General features: G+C 41.1%; 2 protein-coding genes and 1 long non-coding RNA gene across 3 annotated transcripts in view; 1 reads left to right on the forward strand and 2 right to left on the reverse strand.

The window, feature by feature from the left end:
- Window positions 1–3,340: 3,340 nt before the first annotated feature.
- Window positions 3,341–12,944, reverse strand: fbxl22 (F-box and leucine-rich repeat protein 22). The gene is made up of 2 exons (XM_061675908.1): window positions 12,030–12,944; window positions 3,341–4,151 (listed from the first exon to the last, which is right to left on the reverse strand). Exons 1-2 carry the CDS (start codon window positions 12,365–12,367, stop codon window positions 3,803–3,805), a joined length of 687 nt encoding a protein of 228 aa, XP_061531892.1. The 5' UTR covers window positions 12,368–12,944; the 3' UTR covers window positions 3,341–3,802.
- Window positions 12,945–13,046: 102 nt separating this feature from the next.
- Window positions 13,047–20,631, reverse strand: part of usp3 (ubiquitin specific peptidase 3) — a 19,468-nt gene continuing 11,883 nt past the window's right edge. The window contains exons 11-15 of the mRNA XM_061675907.1: window positions 19,969–20,049; window positions 19,779–19,897; window positions 19,535–19,648; window positions 18,033–18,100; window positions 13,047–16,656 (exon numbers count right to left, since the gene is read on the reverse strand). Of these exons, the coding sequence (XP_061531891.1) occupies window positions 16,323–16,656; window positions 18,033–18,100; window positions 19,535–19,648; window positions 19,779–19,897; window positions 19,969–20,049 (716 nt within the window). The 3' untranslated portion in view covers window positions 13,047–16,322. The remainder of the gene's footprint in view (window positions 16,657–18,032; window positions 18,101–19,534; window positions 19,649–19,778; window positions 19,898–19,968; window positions 20,050–20,631) is intronic.
- LOC133402338 (uncharacterized) overlaps window positions 17,826–20,631 on the forward strand; it is a 3,690-nt gene continuing 884 nt past the window's right edge. The window contains exon 1 of the long non-coding RNA XR_009768507.1: window positions 17,826–18,119. This is a non-coding gene — a long non-coding RNA (uncharacterized LOC133402338). The remainder of the gene's footprint in view (window positions 18,120–20,631) is intronic.

The following is a 20,631-nucleotide window of genomic DNA, read 5'->3' on the forward strand; positions in this document are numbered from 1 at the left end:
CTCACGAGCTTCCTGTCTTTTTATCAGCTCACGTTTCACAGGCCTTGTGCCAGCGGCGTCACAAGGCCCTCAAGACCTTGTGAATCATCGGCGGCATAATGTTTTGGCTACAAGTGCCCCGTGCATCGGTTCTCCACCTAAATGTTTTTGCCCAGTGTGTATAAGTCATGACAGCATGTATTCTCCACTTTATGAAGGGTCTGGTTCACTTTTTCCGTAATTAAAATTGCCCTATGTGCTATTAATGCAACCAACCAAACAAATGCACAACAGTTTCAACAGGCTTTTAAACAAACGTTTGGGTCACTAATATGGAATTCTTTGGATGAACGCTCATATTTGTTTGGCAAAGTTTTAAGCCGAATGCCCGTCCTGACGCAATCCTCTGCATTTATCCGGGCTTGGGGCTGGCCTACAGTTTGCACTGGCTTGTATCCCCCATAGGTTATTACAGTTTTAACTCACTGTACATGAAAAAAAAGTGTTATTGTTTTTTTGCTTTTTTTTTTTTAAAGTACAAACTCTCCTTTTAAGTACAATACTAAAGTATTTGTACCGAAAAAAGTAAACAAAGTGTTTGTACTTGGTTACTTAGCACCATTGAGTTTCACACTGTATTATTGCCCTTCTCAGTTACTTTTCAAGTGTTTCTAAGCAACTGCATACAGTTCTCCACAATTAGCATCCTCATCCCCGTATGCTGGTGCCCAGCAGAGGCAGAGGAGCTAATTAAAATGATTTGCTGTATCGCTCAGCTGATTTTTAATGAAATTAGGCTAATAGAGCATGAGTAACGGATTCAATCAACTCCCTCAGAATTTGCCTTTTTGCGTGACTGTACTGATTTGAAGCGTGTTGTTCATTTAAATGAGCTACTTGCCATGAAGGGCTTAGAATATCATTTAAGAGTTCCTGGTCAATGTGAATATTATTGGATAGTAAACCTGCCAAACCTGAAACTTTGCTTCACCACAGTTCTCCTCTTTACCTCCCGCAATGAATCTGTGGGTTGTTTAGATAAGGCACTGTGGAAACTATGTTGGAAGACAGTTATTGCTTAATCCTCTGTGCTTTTAGTAAAAGAACACCACCACTAAGTTAAATGTGAAGTCAAGACCAAGACCTTTATTAATGTCAGCTGCATTTAACGTGAACCAGGATAAGGATCAGGGACCTTTGCCAAGGCCAAACTGCTAACAAAAGTGCAAAATAAATAAAATAATAAGAAGGTGGGGCATTTTATTTGTCTGCATTTGTCAATCATTTGGAAGTGAGCAGGCTACTTCCTGTTTGATGGAGGATGACACAAGACATTATAGATGGATGAATAGGCTATAGGTCGATTCTTAGGTGGAATTTCCCATTAACGCAATCGAAACCCAATCAATGAATAATTCATGAATAGTGAAAATAAATTCCTAATTCCACACCTTTACCTGCATTTTATGGAACTAATGGCCTCTCTTTGCATCAGCCCTCCACAAAGTTTTATGGATATGAGTTAGAGTATGTCATTTTTGCGTGGCTGTGGAGGGGGGCAGAGCTGCTGACTGTTCGGCCTGCGGTTTACCATAGCTGTCACTACATTCCCTCCCGGCCTGTCATGTTCTGTTGAGGTCCCTCACATTTCTCATGTTCTGTCAAGGCTTTCTACAGATGGAATGTGAACGCCGGGCAGCTTGTAGCAAGTTTGTTGCCCGGCAGAGTCAAATTAGCTCTGCCTTGGCCCCGCCCCAGAGTCTTCTTCAGCGCGGGGGGCACATTTAGGCTATACTGCCACTCAGTAAATGTTTGGTATTAGTTTTTCTTATTCTGTCAACAACTAATTTACTAATCCATTTGGTGGACCAAAACATGCGAAAGAGCCTGTTATTGACATCGCAGGTGTGTGTGTGTCTCTCTCTCTCTCTCTCTCTCTCTCTCTCTCTCTCTCTCTCTCTCTCTTTCACACGTTCAACATAAATTGTGATATACAGGCATGTCATGGCGGGCATTATTAGTAGATGAGTTGCAGACTGCGAGGGCGAGATTATGCAGAATGAAATGCTTCTCGTCATACTAGGGAGACGTCCCAAGTTATGTTACGCCCTATTACTTTATGTACTGTCAGGTTAGTGGCGTGCACCCCATTTTACTATGGCCGGACAATTTTGTTTATTCCCACCGTGACTGCCGTGGTAAATGTGTTGACAATTCAAAGATCTTGCTGGGCATCCACAGCAATCACAATGTTTTACATTTGCCCATCCAGTTCATCTGCGTTGACTCACGATCATTAAGTTTTGTCCATGGTTGCCTGAAACTGGGCTGCCTTGGCCGCCGGGAACATAATGTAAATGCAACTTTAACGCCAAGCTGCACTAATGATGGTATATAGGTGTAATATGAATACCCCCTGTTGCCATACAGTACCAGTGGCGTCGCCATCATGTACGGTATATTGTAATCCGAAAGCTAGTTTATTTTTAGCTTTGTCGCATGTCTTTTGACGTAATACTGTAAATATCTGACCGCCAATACATTTTTTTTTTTTTTTTTTTAAACGTCGGTGGTGTGGGACATTGACAATTGAAAAATGTCACGGCACACCAACAAACAAAAATGTCACAAAAAGTGGATACATTAATTACTGTATGTACTTCCTGCCATCTAATAGAAGAGCATTTATGTGTTTTGTCTGTCACTATGCCTCACTGGCATAAATAGAAGAACAAAGATATATTTATTGTAAATATAATTTTTTGAGCAATTAAGTAAATGAACAAGTCATTTAAATAGACACATTGCTCCATCTTGTGATCGGATCGGTGATCGGTTATCGTTTTTTTCAACTCGCTGATCGGCCCCAAAAATCCTGATCGTGTAAAGCCTCGTGTTAAGTACAGTATTTTTCCCATTTTTTAAGAAAAAGGGGATCTATAGTTCAAAAACTTGACACAATAGAGAAAAACTAAGATCGGTTTTGGATTCCGCGCCCAAAAATTAGTTAAAAACAGCTGTCAGACCTGACGCAACAAAAATTATGTTCCCCAGTTATGTAATGAAGCTTATTGTGACTGTGTAATTATTGTTTAGATAGGCCTTCCACAGGACACAAATGTCCACAGCAAAATTGTCTTGTGGCATTGGCAGACACGTTTTCACAATCAACAGACGACTGCACATGTCACACCCTCTCAGAGGTGAATCCATAATGGGGAGCTAGGGCACAAGTTAGGACGTCCTCCTACTCTCGTTGCCGTGCAGCTGTGTATTGTACGTATCATGTGAGATTTTTTTTACGTCTGTTTCACTTGGGAATGTTGCTTTTAGGAATAAGTAGCTGTGAAAAAGTGCTCAAAAGGCCTGCTGATGGAATATAATTAAGAGCGCAAGTGTACTTAAGACTTCCTTTCAAGAATTTGTGGAATTCATAATGAAATTAGAAGTGTCTTTGACAAAAATGCAACATATTGTTGAAATCAAATGATCTGTAAACCATTTATTTGTAAGGGTAATGTTGTAAGATACATCTAAAATTACAGTATGCTTTTTGGAATCATAGTTTGTGATATATTTTAAGGAATAACTATTAAGACACACAATTCTAAAAAGTAAACATTTGCGGGGGGTATCAAGTTACTTATGGTTTTTCGCTATTTGCGGCAGGGCTCGGTCGAATAGTGGGTGGGGGATTACAGTATAAACTATAAAGTCAGGAAAGTAAGTTAGAAAAACACAAAGTGAAGACAAACCCAATAAAAAAAGACAATCTCTCTGTCAATAAATAATAAATAGTCTTTGAAAAACACTGGTTCTGCTATCAGGAGAACTCCAGGAGTTTCTGCAAATTTCTCGTGAGCGGCACCTTCTCCTCAGGTTTACTATCTGGAATCATGCTTGCGCTCCTCTCTGCGCTCAGCCTCAGCTCGGGCCTCTTCTCTCGCACAGCCTTGAGCCCCTCTTGTGTGATGTTCCTACAGAAGTCCACCTTGACCTCCTCCAGGCTGGAGCCGTCAGCCACCGCCCCGTCCAGTATGCGGTCTGTGACGCCGACGCAGTTCTCCAGGTGGAGGCGGTGCAGCTTCCTGCAGTTCCGCAGCAGGATGATCATGTCCTGATCGGTGATGTGTCCGCAGCCGGACAGCTTCAAGGATAGCAGGTTCGGGCACCTGCAACACACACAATCAAATGCTCAATAACTGTACAAGCTACCCCCTCCACTTGTGAATTATTTTGAATACTTCAGGTTGCGCTCCTTCGGGGTAGTACCACATTTTGCCGCAACTTGCCGGGTAGCACAAAGGTATGTTGGTAGAGATGCAGCGTAATTAAGAGCAAAAGGAAGAGACAGGTAAGGTCCTCAACTAACCTCCAGTAGTAGTTGTTGTTCCTTTAGAGCAGAAAAAATATATTCCTGTGAGTACTGTTGTATGCTTTGTATGTGTTGCTGCCGTTAAAGTAGCAGTGGTTTAAAGGTTCATAATAACTAACATCGATGCTACTTTCTGTTAGCCTGTCTTTGGCATTTCACATTGTGTGTTAGCATTAAGCTGGCGGTCTTTCGTTTGATTGAATTATATGGTTTGGTTGAACATTTTGGAGTTTCAATATAAAATGTTTAATTGTTTAATAAAATATGTGTTGTACTGCGAGGTGTGGGCAGGAAAGGATGGTAGCCTCAACATTGAGATCTACAGAAAACCTAGCCACACGGACCAGTACCTTCTACTTGAGTTTCATCACCCACTGGAACACAAGCTAGAACTTATCAGAACCCGCGAGGACAGAGCAGAGAAAATCCCCACCACCGTTAATGGAAGACAGAAGGAGCAGACTCACATCAGGAAGGTTCTAACTAACTGTGGGTATCCAAAATGGGCCTTTGTCAAATCTGCCAAGAGGAGCCTCTACACCTGAGTCTGAAGACAGAAACAGGAGGCGAAATGTGGTGGCACCCTACATGACGGGTTCGTCAGAGAAATTTTGAAGGATTCTCTCCAAACACTGTATACCAATGCATTTCAAACCCACCAACACCCTTAGATAAAAGCCGGTTCACCCCAAGAATACAATCCAGCAGTTTTGTTTATGGCGTGCAATGCAGTGAGGAGTCCAACGGCCTCTACAACAGAAGCAACTGCTTCACAGACGCATCGACGGCCGGCTCCTTCGGGTCCAGAATCAGCGCTTCATTTGCATCTCAAAAACAACAGACTTTTCTTCGACGACAACAACGTCCAAATTCTGAGGTGCAAGAGAAGCCATCTACTGTATGTCAAACTAGAAAAGCCATCTCAAAAAAGAGGTGTGAGACATCACCCATCGTCTGCATATAACAACGTCCTGACATCCAACGTCCAAAGGTCACCTCGTCAAGGGGAAGAGTGGCCCTAACAAGCTGTTCTGTAACAACCACACGGCTGTTTCGCCAACCACACCAGGCAACCAAAACAACCTACTGTTGACGACCCCCGTAAGGCATAAATAGGGGGACTCCACCCCTAAAACTTTAGAACTGAAGAGGCCTTTTGGATTAAAGGTGAAACATCTTCAGCAAAGAAGAACCTTGATTCAAACTTTGCAGATTACCAAGACCTGGATGACTGAGAATCTACACAGACGTGTTATATGTAAATTTTACAGTAAACTTCCGCTGGTAGTAACAGTGTGTTTTATTATGTTTTAGTGTTATAACAAGTTTAAATGTGTTTAGGGTGTGTGGGACAGGTAAAACTAGATATCAAAAAGTTTTTTAATATGGTCTCTCTATATTGCGGATTTTCACCTATTGCGGGTTGATCTGGAATGAATTCCCCGCGATAAACGGGGGGTTCACTGTACTGCAAACCTGTCAGTCATTGTTACACACCACAAGTGCTTTAGCAGGCAGGGATTAGTTTTTTTTTTTTTTGTTTTAAAGAGGGATTGTCACTCGTCCTAAGTAAACAATGCTGCTTGGCGTCTGTGCTTATTTGCCAATGAAAAAAAAAAAGTGTGATAATAAAGAAGGAGATGACACACGTGATAAAAAGCAAAGCGCAACATGATCTGTTTGGCAATAAAGCACAATGATATTTTGCAGCCTGCCTTCGCTTTGCACTGTGTCCCTCTGGGGCAATGTGTTTCATCCAAGAAGGCTTTCATAAATAAAGGGCGTGCGGTTTTAGTGGACAGGACAATAACAGGATGTTTGATGACTTGCAGCTCGGCAAGTGGTCGTTTTAGTTTGAAACAATTAAAAAGGCATATTTGACACTCGTCAGGCTGGCAGGGGCGAGCACGCTGGCGGTGGGGGGGATGTCATTCACGTTCGCTAATGCAGCTTACATAAACACTTACATAATCTTACCGTTTTGCCACATGTGAGCCAAACATATTCCAGTGGACTGGCAGTGTGACGGGTGCTGGCCCAGTAACCTCTGAGCATGTGATAGCGGCGTATCCACGTGCGGCACCGTACCACCACGCAAGCTTCGGCATGGCAATAACATTTAAAAAATAAAAAGGCGATCAAAGGGGAGTATCTGTTGGCTGTTACAAGAGTTACATAATCCACCCACTCGTGTCAACTCCCTTTTAATTTGAGTATATGTACTGTACTCCTTTTTAATTACAGCCCTCGAAGCATTAAAAGAAAATTGTCCCCAAGCTGATTTTTTTGGGGGGTGGCAGTGCTCCAAAAGTAACCACACCTCCACAAGCTCTAAATTTTAAACGATCTTCAGTACATTAAGCCTCTCAAGAATCATGGTTCAAACAAGCATTAGATTGACTTTTGCATATGTGTCAATCCACTGTTGATAGTTAGTATTGATGGTGTTTATTTCAATCGCCATTGTTAAGGTATTGACTAGTTTCTTGAAACGTGCATGTATAGTTTTACTGCTACCTACAATGATGATGAGTATTCTTGCTGCAGTTCATGTCTGTATACACTATACTGTATATACAGATGCATCTCAAGCTCCTTTTCTACCCAATCATGGCACCCACATCTTCCCAATTAGCACGTTCACCTGTGGGATGTTCCAAACAGGTGTTGGATGAGCATTCCTCACCTTTCTCCGTCTTTTTTTGCCACCTGTCCCAGCTTGTTTGGAACGTGTTGCAGCCATAAAATTCAAAGTTCATGACTATTTGCTATAAACAATCAAGTTTATCAACTACTGGAATTCGACTTGCCAACGAGAGCTGTTTACATTCGATGACCCTCACACCTTGGATTCCGACGTCACATCCGGTTGTCGCTGTTTGACGAGTCGGCCAGCTCAGGGCGCTGGAATGTAGCGCCTCACCTTGTGTCCTAACCTTTGCAGGGCGAATAGCTATAACTTTTAACGAGAGTCAATGGGGAAAGATTTGCATGCCCCAGACTGGAAATACACCACAAAATTAAACACCAGAGAGGAACAAAACAACTTTACTCATCATTAACTACTGTATATACTATTTATCCTGCTCATTTAAAAATACATATATATATATTTTGAAATATTTTTATTTGAATATTTCATTTTCATTGTTACATTTTTGCCTTTTTCAAGGTGACTCAACTGAGTGGTGGGAGGTTGCCCGAGAACCCTCTATTGACCTGTCCACTGCTGTTTAAATTGTCCATAGGTGTGAATGTGCGTCTGAATGGTGATCCGTCAAGATGCTCCGTGCGACTGGCTAGCGCACAGTTGAAGGTGTACTCCGCCTCTCGCTTAAAGTCAGTCAGGAGAGGCTCCAGCTCATCGGTGACCCCAAAGAGGACAAGCGCTATAGAAAATGGATGGATGATATTATTACACTTATGTGTTGACACTATCCACTTTGCTGCCGTAAACCTGGAATTTTATCATTCTGGGCCTAAAAGAAATGTATTGAATACGCCTTTATTGTTTGTTTGGTTTTTTTTTTTTTTTAGCTTTTTGTCCTTTTTAAAATGTTTTGTTATTCCTCTCTGCCAATCATCATCCCACTTAGTTTTCTAGTTTTCCGTTAATTGTTTGACAACTAAGGGAGATTCTCACTGTCCGAGGAGCCACAAAATGCTTCCTGCAGTATTTCCTTCTTTCTGCAAAAGACGTCATGAAACGCCCATGAAAAGAACAAAAAAAATCCAAACAATAATTGCACAGGGGCAGTCTGGCCTTGAGACATGTCTCTGAAGAGGCCACAGCTGCGCATGCTACTTCAAACTGGCAATTATCTCTCTAATGACCTGCTTTGGTTACGCTTGGTCGACTTATGCAGACAAACTCCAAAAGGTTCTTGTCATTCAGGGGTGGAAGGGTTTGTTTTCAGCATGTCAGGAAAACATTTTTGGAAGTCTTAACTGCTTTTATGTGGGCATGTGTCTGCTGAAACTGAACTCACTTTGTGAGTTTACTTGACAAGGCGTGCTTGTGTTAGTGCCGGCTCTCAAAGCCTCCATTTATTCGGATGCCACATATCTCACTGCAGTGCTGGGAAGTAACAAAGTGAAAAAATACAACAAACATTTTTTGGGTAGACTTTTCAGGTATCTGTACTTCTTTTTCTGTATTTATTTTTCGGACAACTTTCTTATTGCTACATACATTTGAAAACAGATATCTGTACTTTCTACTTCTTACTTTGTCAAAATAGGCTTATTTTTTTTCAGGTTGAGATATTGGGGTCTTATAAGGTGGGAAAAAAACAGAGACAGCAGTGACCTGGGAGAATGCCAGATTAACAGATACTGTACAAAGAAGCAAGATACTAGACAAGCCGGCTCCTTGTCCATTTTGAGAACTCTTAAAAACCATTTTTATTTCTTGGGTTTCAACTCAGTAGAGATGCTGCCACTCTTTCGTTGTTTTATTTTTAACTTTGTTATTGTTTTTAATTGTTCTGTTTAATTTAGTAAGTTCAGTTATTATTTATGTACTGCACTTTCATGCAGTGGTTGGTTTTTAAAGTCCTCAATCAATAACGATGAGTTATCAGTAGCTAATTTAGCTTTTTTTTAAACTCAGTTCGCAAAGTTAGCAAAACAATGGTAGCATGCTGCATAAAGGTCAAGCCGACACTGGAGTTTTTTTATTGTTTTTTTTAATTTTTTCATTATGAAGTCATAAAAAGAAACAGTTTGCGTTGACAGAGAAGTTTTCTTTCCTTTGTTGCGCCAAGCTATTGAAACTGAGAATTAAAATTAAGTTTGACATTTTACTTTTGTGCTTAAATACATTTCAGAGGAAATACAGGAATTGAATCAGTACTTTTACCAGGCTTCATTTACACAAGTATCTGTACTTCTACGTAAATACAGAGTGTGAGTACTTTGCCACCTCTGTCTCACCGTGTAACTAAAGTACTCGTAGCAGGAACCACCCACCTTACATCAAATGACGTGTGTTGATACTTTGAGTGCTGTGGCCTCCAGTTAATCAAATCCAAACTAGAAATTTAGCCGTCAACATGCCTGAAAGTGCACTAAAGAGAGGCCAGTCGACATGTTTTACAGCTTTTTCCATAAAAAGGCATGAGACAGCTTTAGTGAGGTCTTATCTGGGAAAGAGGGCAGGCAGGAACAGATGCACATGTTCATTCCTCTGACAAGAAAGAGTCATTTGTAGGCTCCACCTGCATGCACAGAGTAGGCGGGGCCAAGCCCACATCACTCCTGACAGCCCCTCCCAGACTCGTACTCTGACTTTTGTCGTGTGCACAAGCTTTCCTCACAATTTTGGGGAGAGTTGATCAGTATGCCATGAGTGAAGCTCCGAGGCGTCAAAATAAACGAGGCAGACAAAGAAGGCAGTTCCAGTTCAGACTGGTTTCGCATCTCATGTGGCCACGTCTCAAATTTCACCAAACAGGCTCCTTCATCCAAGCCAACCCCACCCCCCCCCCAATCCCCTCTGCCCTGTCCTCCACTTGTCTTGCAGCTGCGTCACTTGTCTGGCAAGCGTGATGTACATTCACAGAGACATCATTACGCCTCTGCAAGGCCTGACAGGTCGTGCTTTCTCACATGACAGGATGTGCTTTCTTTTCAAAGTGACCTATCAAATGCAACCACTGCCACATTGGTCAATGAAAGGTAATGACATCAGCACTGTAATTTTCACAGAATCACGTGTCGGCTTTTTTTTTCATGGTTATGCATGAGCTGGCGCTAATTATTTTGCTCCCTGTCACCAACATCTTTTATTTTTTATTTTTTTTGTACTGTTCGACTGTTAGTTTAAACAGAAAAGAGGATCTGTATCCCTTTTATGCCGGAACAGTTTTACTTTCGTTTTGACTTTTCTTTTTCAAATTCAGTAAGTTTTAATGAGAGCAGGTTTGTAACTTTTTATTCGTTTCTATTTATTTTCTCAAAAAGCCTTCATTTTAGTTGAGTTTTTATTAGTGTCAGTATTAGTTTAGTTATTTTTTTAATTTGGGGTATTTGTCAAGGGTAAGATTAAAACAAGGTCACAATAAATATTGTGTATTAAAAATGCAACATTTTTCTTTTCTTTTTTTTTTTTTTACAGAACAGGTGAAAAAACCATCCACAAATCAAATAAGCTGTATAACAGTCCACAGAATTTGAAGTGCAATAAGTGCAGTGCTGACTTACTTTTTTGAGGTTTACTGCATCACAACGTACAGTAAAACCATTCATGAGACACATGCTGTAGTATGGCCCTTTTTAAAAATGTGTTTATTTGTTTAACTTTTATTTAACGTTTTTATTTGCATGTTTTCCTTGCCTTGTTGATAAATTGCACTTTTCTCAGGTGGACTTTCAGATTTGTGACTGTTAGAGAGACAGACTGAGTCACTCAGTCACCAGCCGTGTCAGCGAGACAAACTCCTTGTCTGCTTTCACGTCTGCCTTTCGTGGCGGGAAACGGCGGCATTCCGAGACTCTCCGCAGTTGTCCGTTTCTCTGAGTTTTCCCAAAAAGACGACTAAACGACATGCAGGTTCGGCAGAGGCCCTAGCTAGTCAGTAGCCAGCTTAGCCGTTTCCGTTAGCAATACGTAGCAACAAAAACAGCTTGGACGCAAAAGTTAGCTTGACGGCAAAACTTGCGCTCGGTCTGGCGAGCCGTCATCACAATGGCGTTGCCAGATGTTGTCGCTTCTAGGGGACACGCAGTAAGTGGACGACAATTCCCGAGGAATACTTACGGCCATACAACCCTGAAAATGACCGATCTCGTCCTGTCACCAACAGCTAAACGCATCACATTCCTTCCTTGAAAATGACCTTATTGACCAGAGTGATTCCCAACCAGCGAAGACTAGCGTGCCATGAGAAATCATCCAATCACACTTAAACTTATTTGTTAATTACAAATGTAGATTTGTGCATCTATCTATGCCAGCGATGTGTAATGACAAGCAAAAGAAATAAAATGCTATTGCATTAGATGACGGCAGTTACAATAAACCTGTATATCCACCTGTTGGCATTCATACAGCCGACTAAGTCATGACTTCCTACGAGGATATCAGCATTGTGTTCGATTAAACAGGCCCAGATTTCATACGGAGTAAGTCAGTTTGTGAGTCAATTGTGACGAGATTATCATTATTTCAATATTAATACTTCATACGTTTAGTAGTGAGCCGTGACATTTTTGCAAAATGGGTGTCTTGGCTCAGTAAATCTCCGGAATCACTGGTTTATTGCACTTGTCCTCATTAGGGTCACGGGTGAGCTGGAGTCCATGTCAATCCAATCCGGCCAGGGGCCCCAGAATCAGTAGCACTCGGCAATGTAACTTAAACTCTGTTAAGTGCGCTGGCCCTCGATGATATCAGCATTTTTCCGTCGTCTAATTGGATGGTCAGACCGAAACTTGTTACAGCCCAGGCAGACGAGCAAAACACCATCTACATAATACTTTAACAATCGGCATTACTGGTGAGTATGATGTATTTAAAATTGGCAAGATCATCATTATTTCAGCATATATACAATGTGTTTTTTGACATTTTTATTTGGTGGCGTACCGTAAAGATTTTTCTGCGTGCTTTGGCTCAATAAAGGTTGGGAAACACTGGTAGAGTCTGAAAAGCGTATCACACACAAGAACTCACAAGCGGCAGACACGAGCCAGGAAGGTGCTGACCAGTCTGTCGTGTTTGCTGCAGATGTCCCTCTGAAAGGAGCTCTTCAACCAGCCCTCGATGTTGCACACCTGTAGCACCCTGCTAGAGTACCAGCAGATGGACAGGTGACGCAAGGAGCGTCCCAGCACAAAGTTGTCGCTCCTCAGCTGAGAGAGCGAGCTGAAGTGGAGCACATTCCACAGCCGGGGGTCCAGGAAGACTTCACGCAGCGGTGCGCACGTAAGAGACAAACTCCTGCGGCTGTCCTTATCCAGGAAGGAGAAAAGGTGCAGGAGACACTCGCGGTTGAGCTGGATGAGATCCATGGTGTGCAGAGAAGCCTTTTCCCCGGGGCGGGGAGAAGCCTGATGGTCGCCAGCAACAATGAGCCTTGCAACTTGTATTGTGTGGCCTAGATACACGATACCTCCTCGGGCGCATGCTGCAGGGCTTGCACATATAAGGCTGTGGAATGAAGGCTATTTTAGGAAGACAACTGCCAGCGCAGTCAAAGAGGGCAGTGTTTGAGCCACGCGCTCCCTTTCCATCTGTCGTGGCTCTCAACAGGCGGTCAACAGCCCACTGGGGTGAAGCAGATGTTGACACTATGCCAACCAAGATATCTGTATATATATGTATATATATATATACAAATGCACCCTGAGTGACATGGATGAGAAACAGAGAGAGAAACATTGCCACACAATGTGACACTGTACAATAGCGCTTCATTTGTACATCCGCTTTAAACATATTTTTATGCTAATTACCTAATTCAGTGATTCTCAAAGTGTGGTACAAGTACCACTAGTTGTATACAGTCTTACTCTAGTGGTATGTGAAAGAATCACTGAATTAATTGTTTCAACTGTGCATGTTGTTGTGTGTCTGTGCATGATTTAAACATTTTTTCAATCCAGTACAGTACACTTATTGAATACAGTTCCGTTTTGTGTAACTTTTAGGTACAACACAGTTGCATTTGCACAATGTTAACGTTCAACCTGTGCAGTGTTACAGTGGCTTCTAATTATATTGCATACACTTTTTTTTTTTTTTTTTTAGGAATAAAGTCTCTGTTTTTTCACCTAATTAATTTTAGGTGGTACGTAGTATAAAAACTTTGAGAACCAATTACCCATTTCATTTGAGATCTTTCATTCCATTCTACCAGGGGTGGGCTACATTTTAATTTTTAAAATGGACAGATTGTCAAAGTCATGAGTAGATAAGATTAAAAAGAAAAGAAAGTTTAAAGGTGCATGTAAATCATATTATGTTAAGAACAGAAAAATAATTTTGTGTTTTATTTACAATGATTTAATACGAATTAATAGATGTCTAACATATGCTAAAAATGTGTTGGTTTTTTTTCTTCATGTCCATGAAGATTGTCATCAGGGTCATGGTAATCCAAAAAAGATAAATTAAGGCAACTGGACTTTGTTGAATTTTGTTTTCTTATTATTTTCCAAACATGTTCGAAAATGACTTCATCTATGCTATTAGTCAGACTTTAATGATACAGGGGTCTTGAGAATGTAAGTGCTCAGAGGGCTGGCTTAAAGAATAGACCGGACTGCCTGTGGCCCAAGAGCCATATTATGCCCATCCCTGCACCAGACCCCAGTTAATTTTAAACAGGAGATGTACATACGGTATTCTCCTCACATTCTTCTCTTCCATGCATACATTTTTCCTATAATGTACATTTGACATCTAGCCAAAATGTATGCAGTTATGTATTTGAAAGTCAGAATCTATGGTAGTTGAGAGAAAGAATATGCAAGTAGATGTGAAAAGAAATAATGTATGTGTATGAAGTATGTAAACATCAGACTATGTAAAACTAGGACTAATATACTGTATGCAAATGTGAGACTACAGGTACCGGTACTGTATGTAAGTACAGTATTGTAAATGTGAGACTGCAAAAAGGGAGTATAGTAAAACCTGACCCATTTTAGTTACCCAACTTCCCTGTATTGTATTCCAGATAATTACATAGTGTTAAAAAAAAAAAAAAAAGGAGTCCTGAGTGAATGTCAAATGCTGTTACTCAATGGCAGTGCAGAGAACATGCCATTATGGCAGCGTCATCATCCTAGACTACAGTGCCATGTCCTGTTCTACTGTATCAGTTTAAAACACTCACACACAACAATGCTCTAAGAGGACATTGTGAAACATCTTTGCCGGGAATACATTCTGGATAGTGACTCACTGTGCCACAGTGTTCTTTTACCAGTGAGGGGAAAAAAACACTCTCCAATGTGAGCTCATTAGTGCTGAGCATATAGCATCACACACTGCGTCAGAGGGAGAGAGAGAGAGAGAGAGAGAGAGAGAAAAAAAATGTTTAAAGGGGGTGAGTCGTGAGCCACGTGCAAGCAGCAGCCTGTTCTTTTGTCAAGCAAAAAGATACTCTGAATCATTTCCAGTGCACTCACGTGTGTGTGTGTGTGCAGGACAAACAACAAACGGTCACGGTTCCACGTTGCGCTTGAACATTAAAGGCTGTTTACTATTCCAAGTAGCCAATTCAAAGAACGCCTGACACCTTATAGAAACAGAATGAGCTGATTTAATTCGAATATATCTAAAAAATGAGTCCAACTGGATCGCATTCGTATGCAAATGGCACATGTATGATATTGGGAGTTATGTTGCACGTTTATTTTCAGGGTGCACCAATGATTATTTTCACTATCAGACATTTAACATTTTAATTTCTTTGAACCATCCATCCATTTTCTTCACCGCTTCTCCTCACGCAGGTCGCGCGCTGCTGGAGCCTATCCCAGCTATCTTTGGGCGGGGTACACCCTGAACCGGTCGCCAGCCAATCGCAGGGCACATAGAAACAATCAATCATTCACACTCACATTCATACCTATGGGCAATTTAAGAGTTTCCAATTAACCCTCAATGCATGTTTTTGGGATGTGGGAGGAAACCGGAGTGCCCGGAGAAAACCCACCCAGGCACAGGGGGAACATGCGAACTCCACACAGTCGGGGCCGGGATTTGAACCCCGGTCCTCAGAACTGTGAGGCAGATGTGCTAACCAGTCGCCCACCATGAACCAATAATTGAAAATTTTAAAAACTGAATGCTATCTACAAGTCAGTTACCTGGTTCTATGCGGAAACGTGGTAATTAATTCCACTCAATGGTTAGAAATGATAGCATGTATATATATATATATATATATATATATATATATATATATACATATGTATATGTGTGTGTATATAATAGTTTTCCCACAAAGCACTTTCCCTCATCAACCACACACAAAAAAAAAAACATTTCAATGTTTTTCTCATCAGGTTTGACTTGTTTTAAAAATGTTCCAAATACAAGGAGAATTATAGCTTTCACATCATGGTCACGATCAATAAGAGCTTTTGTCAGTCATAGATCTTTGAATGGTAAAGGTTACAATGTCCCACATGACTAATGCGGGGTACTCACATACCGATAATGGGGAATTTCTTTGAGCATCTTTACCACCTACAGGTCAGAGTTAAGAAATACCTGATTGTCAGATGTCTCTAAAAGATTATCCTGAGTGGCGTGGGCTGTATTGCTTATGATTTTTTTCCCTCTGATCTGCTTGGAAATTGTAAATGCTTAACCAGTTCAGTCTTCATGAACACAAAGTATGTGGTCAACAAAGAGTTTAGCCAATCCACGGACTCTGTGATTGCGGCATAAAACAGAACGAGAGCCAATTAGGAAACGACCTGAGGCTGGCGCTGCTGCTGGACATAGAAAAACAACTGGTGCTGTTGTTTGTATGATATGTCTCACAGGTCAGTTTTGCTACTACGACAGAGGGGGAAAGCGCAATTGTCAGTGGAGATATGGTTCTGTCTTGACTCTGGAGTACACCACACCCTATAAAAACAGTAAGCACACAATTGCCACTTTTTTCTTTCTCATGTGTGGGTTCCGTCACATTTTGAAACGTGTGTTCTCCGCTAGAGAGGTTCTGAGTGGGTGGAGAACATGATTTGCACCAAAATAAGGGAGACTTCAACTGACAGTGTCTGAGTAAATGTTATTGGTCAGTTTGGGACCAAGTTTGGACCAACACATTTTCTAAGGCTTAACGCCATTCATTAAGTGAAACGATGATATTTGGATTAAAAATCCACCGAGCAACAAAACACTAAGGAGATGAATGTAAAATGACAACAACTGTTATTTGGCTCCAAAATAACTGCCTTGAGGGTTGCAAGGTGTGACTGGGGTGAAGAACGGAATTGGTCTGATTCACTGTGTCGCAGTTTGAACATCACCCTCAAACACAGAGGCCTCGGCTGATCGCGTTCTCTCTGCGTTCGATTTCTCTGGTGCGGCCGTGTCTGTGTTTTGTAATGGCAAGGTATCTGGTGCCGAGTGGTTTTCTAAAATCCCGTGTGCGTCCGCCTCTCCAAAACACGTGTCCAACGCTGCTGTCGTCCGCTCAGCCCTCTCCGTGTAGAAAAGGATATACGCCTTGGCCTTCCTCAGCGTTTCCTCAGTGGCAAGCGTGACTGTGCTGTCGTTGAAGTGGTACCAGCGCCCCTCGTGGCTGCCATACGCCGTGTAGTGTCCCGATCCCGCCCTGCCAACACACGCACGAGCGATAGGTCACATTCTGCAGGCCAACAGGATGAGGCGATGTGGTCAGCCACATCTAGCACAACACTGCCCCTCAGAGGTCCATGATAGAACAGCAGCACTATCAGTTCAAGAGGCTTTTAAATAGTAAATTGGAGCTTCTCACTCATCTCACTCACTCACTCACTCATTCACAAATAAATTATTCACTGTGCACAAGTTGATGTTCGTAGATGCCAAATCTCCATCAGATTCATGACACGTGCCGACTGGACAATTTTCTTCGCACCACCGTGTGTATGTTAGTGAATCAAAATTCATTCTAAATGACGGGCTTCTGCCCGAGACCTGCAATCTGCGCCCCTATTTCCATATAAAAGGACGTTCATCTGACGTATCTCAGCCAATGCGCAGAGGTTTTTTTTTTTTTTTTTTTCCCCCACAAGAGACGGCTGATTGAAAACTTACTTAATCTTTATTCCACTGGATCTCAAATTTTCTATACTAAGCGCCGCCTCAAAAATTACTTAGCTCTTCAAGTACCACCATAAACATACAGTCACGTAGTGGGCCCAGTTTGGACATTAACACAAAGTGTATTGCACATAAGTTAAATACATTTTACTTGAATGTTTAAAAAGAAGCAGTTCTTAAAGATTAAATGCAAATGTACTGTACTGTATTAAAAGGTTAAGCACAACTTAACTGTGCTTAAAAATGTACTGTCCTTGAAGGGTAAAACGTACTGTACTGAGTACATAACATGAATGTTGAATTGAATGCAAATGTAAAAGTTAAATACAACTGTATTTAGAAAATATACCTCAGGTAAATGTACTGTGCTGAATTAAAAAAATACATTTAAACAGGCTGCATGCATAGATTTTATTGCACATTTTAAATGTTGTAAATTTGATTTGTATTTTATTAAGTGATTCTTTTGTGCTGTACAAGCACTTGACCGGAACGAGGGTAAAAGTGATGACAAGTGTCCTTTTCAATTGTTATTGTTTTTACAAATGACTGTTCCAATATGTTGTGCATCTTGGGTAAAACGTGTTTGATGTATTTTCAAAAGCTGATCCGGCATTATTTGTGCATATGCATGGTCTGAGGAGGTTCAAAATTGGTTCGCAGAGTACAAACAACAACAAGTACGAACATATTGATGAATCAAAGATTTGTGCGGCAAACGCACGTACGTAAATCTGTGCGTGCGCACGGTTAGTGAATGAGGCCCATTGTAAGGAAGTAAAGGCAGCTACTTGTTCAAACAGCAAACGAGAAGAACACGGATACTGTTGCAATCTTAACATGACTAAATGTTGTTTGTGACATATGTGAAAATGATCCATTCTAAAGCCTGGAAATTCTACTCACCCAGATCCATGATGCACTACAATGGCTGCCAGGTCATACCGACAGCTCTCCGCTAACAAACTCTCTGGCTGAAAAGACAAAAGCAAGGTGAGTGTTTGGTTTTTTTCTGCTTCCTGTTTTCATGCCTTCAGCTGTCACTCCAATAGAACTCCAATAGCAGCTAGAATTTCCAGCTATCTATTTTTTAACCTGTCCAGTATAGTGGATGTGTATGTTTTTGTTTTTTTGTTGATAGAACAGTTTTTCTCTCTATAGTTATTTGTATTGTATCGTGAGGAATTATTACTTGGAAATGCAGTCAGACGGAACACATTTTTGAGGGGTGAGATATAGAGAAAAGAGGACAGAGCAAAAAAACAATAGAGAATAATTAAATTATGACAATAACATTGCATAAGAGTTGGATTTTACCAAAATGGACAGTGAAGGCAGCGCTACATCCTGTGACGAAGGGTTGCAGTGCGTAGTGTATAGGACAAGACTGGGGTAGTGTCTACCGGTTTGAGGTGGGAGGAGCTATACGGTGCCAAACACCCTTGTAAAGAATTTGAGTACAAATGAGAGGACAGGAAGGAAACAAAATCATAAGGGCTGCCTCTTCTGACACCTGCAGGTTTCCAAATAGCATATTTATTGTACAGTGGCGCCCTCTGCTGCCAGTCAGCCACTGCTGACGAAAAAAAGAAAGGAGATTAATGACGCTCTGAAGTAAAACAAGTTCTGTGACTCCAAAAAGAGTCAGTGTACCAATACAAATATTAATTAGAATGTTTTTCTATGCGGAAAAAAAACATCACTATGAACAAGGGGGGTCACCAACCTTTTTGACACTGAGAGCTACTTCTTGGGTACAGATTAATGTAAAGGGCTACCAGTCTGATACATACTTTTAAAATAACAAATTTGATGAACTTTTAATTAATTCCGCGACCCTAGTGAGGATTAACAGTACAGAAAATGGATGGATGGATATTAAGCTATGTGAAGACACTGAACATGGTAATGATTTATTCAGCTGTAATAGAAATATTTATCCATGTCTCTTCATTATTACAATGCATTCATGACCATATCGTGTTCTGACTTAAGTTCATGTGATTGGAAATTGGGGCCAATCACGTAATTATGAAATAATCATACCGGGTAAAAAAGATCACATTTTTATATTTTCAAAATGGAAAAACAATAGCTTAGTTTTAGGCAACGTTTCAGGTTTTTTAGTACTGGCATATTAAGGGTGACAGTAACAAAACTGGCTACAATTCAGTACTCCGGTCCCTCTGGAAGATCTTACTGACTCCTTTATACCAACCTGCTTATTATGTCTTTTTTGTCATCCTGGCGCTCACATTCCTGTATGATTGAAGTACTCGACTTGGGCCATTTCTTTTGAGGCCCTTTGAGCAAATGTGTTGCTCTCTCTGCATGCCGCTGACTACTACGTGAGCCCGATGTAGTTTGGGCTGAAGCACAAAGAAAGCCTACATGGTGTACAAACTTACCTCAAGCAAATAGCCCTTCATGTCCAAGTCTTTTAGTGGAAATTCCACATAAGTGTCCACTTTGTTTCTCAAAAAGGCAGTCCAGTGGAACCTTTTTAAGTGCAGGCACAAAACCTGCATTTGGAAACAAAACTTTAAATTAAACCGAACAACAGTACATTTTCCCCACACTAGTTGACCTAGCCTAGAATAACATATTTCAATTTATTAAGTGGCTGCTTCATAATAACAGCTCTTCTTTTACCTTTGGAAGTTTCTGGATCCAGAACTTCTTAGTGGATTTCTGTCGTTTTTTACACTTGTGACAATAGTACAGCTCAGTTTCATCCAGCTCTTCCAGGTCAGTGAAGCTTCGTAAGCACTCTAAAACAGTAATTTAACTTTACATTCCCAAATAATACGACCACATCTGATACAGCAGACCAATATCTTACCACGCAAGGTGCACGTTGGACCTGGCTCTTGATCCTTACTCCTCTTTTGTCTAAACCGACTGGGAATGTCCAGCGACAAATCTAATTGAGAGAAGGTGGTATTAATGTAAATGTGGAATATAAATAATGCATCGCTAATGACAGTACAGTAGTACCTTAACTTACAGGTGCCCTGACTTAATAATTTACTAATACAAGCCATCGCTTGGACAATTGTTTATTTTTGGGCCATGACTTGCGAACAATGACTTGAGTGTTATGAGTAAGCTTTAGACTCGCCACAGTTTCACTGAAGTGGGAAAAAAAATGGAGCAATTAACACATTCCCTGCTAATGCCGTCATTCAGAATCCATCTACTCCCTGTCAATGCCCTCTAAAGACGTCAATGACGTTTTTTAATGGGGATGGGTGGGGGAGGGTCTTGTAAAGTTTATGTGTGATCGTCGAGCCTCTGGACAACTGCAATGAGGCTTGGCACTCTGTACAGGGCAACAATGCCTTGAGGTAAACTCTTCCCTCAGAGGAAGGAGGAGGCAGGTGCAAGAGAAAATGAGAGAAGGCAAGCATAATGGCGGAAAAGAGAAGACAAAATGAAAAAAAATATAACAAAAAAGCTTTTGGAACTAGAAATGTATTGCACCAAGGCAAGAAAAATACTGACA

The sequence above is a fragment of the Phycodurus eques genome, chromosome 5, assembly GCF_024500275.1.
Source record: "Phycodurus eques isolate BA_2022a chromosome 5, UOR_Pequ_1.1, whole genome shotgun sequence".
Lineage (NCBI taxonomy): Eukaryota > Metazoa > Chordata > Actinopteri > Syngnathiformes > Syngnathidae > Phycodurus > Phycodurus eques.

Coding starts and splice junctions, on each gene's coding strand:
- fbxl22 (XM_061675908.1), bottom strand. CDS start 12,367: ATGGATCTCATCCAGCTCAACCGCGAGTGTCTCCTGCACCTTTTCTCC. Junction 4,152..12,029: donor CTGGCTCGTGTCTGCCGCTT/GTGAGTTCTTGT, acceptor TGTGTGTTGCAG/GTGCCCGAACCTGCTATCCT.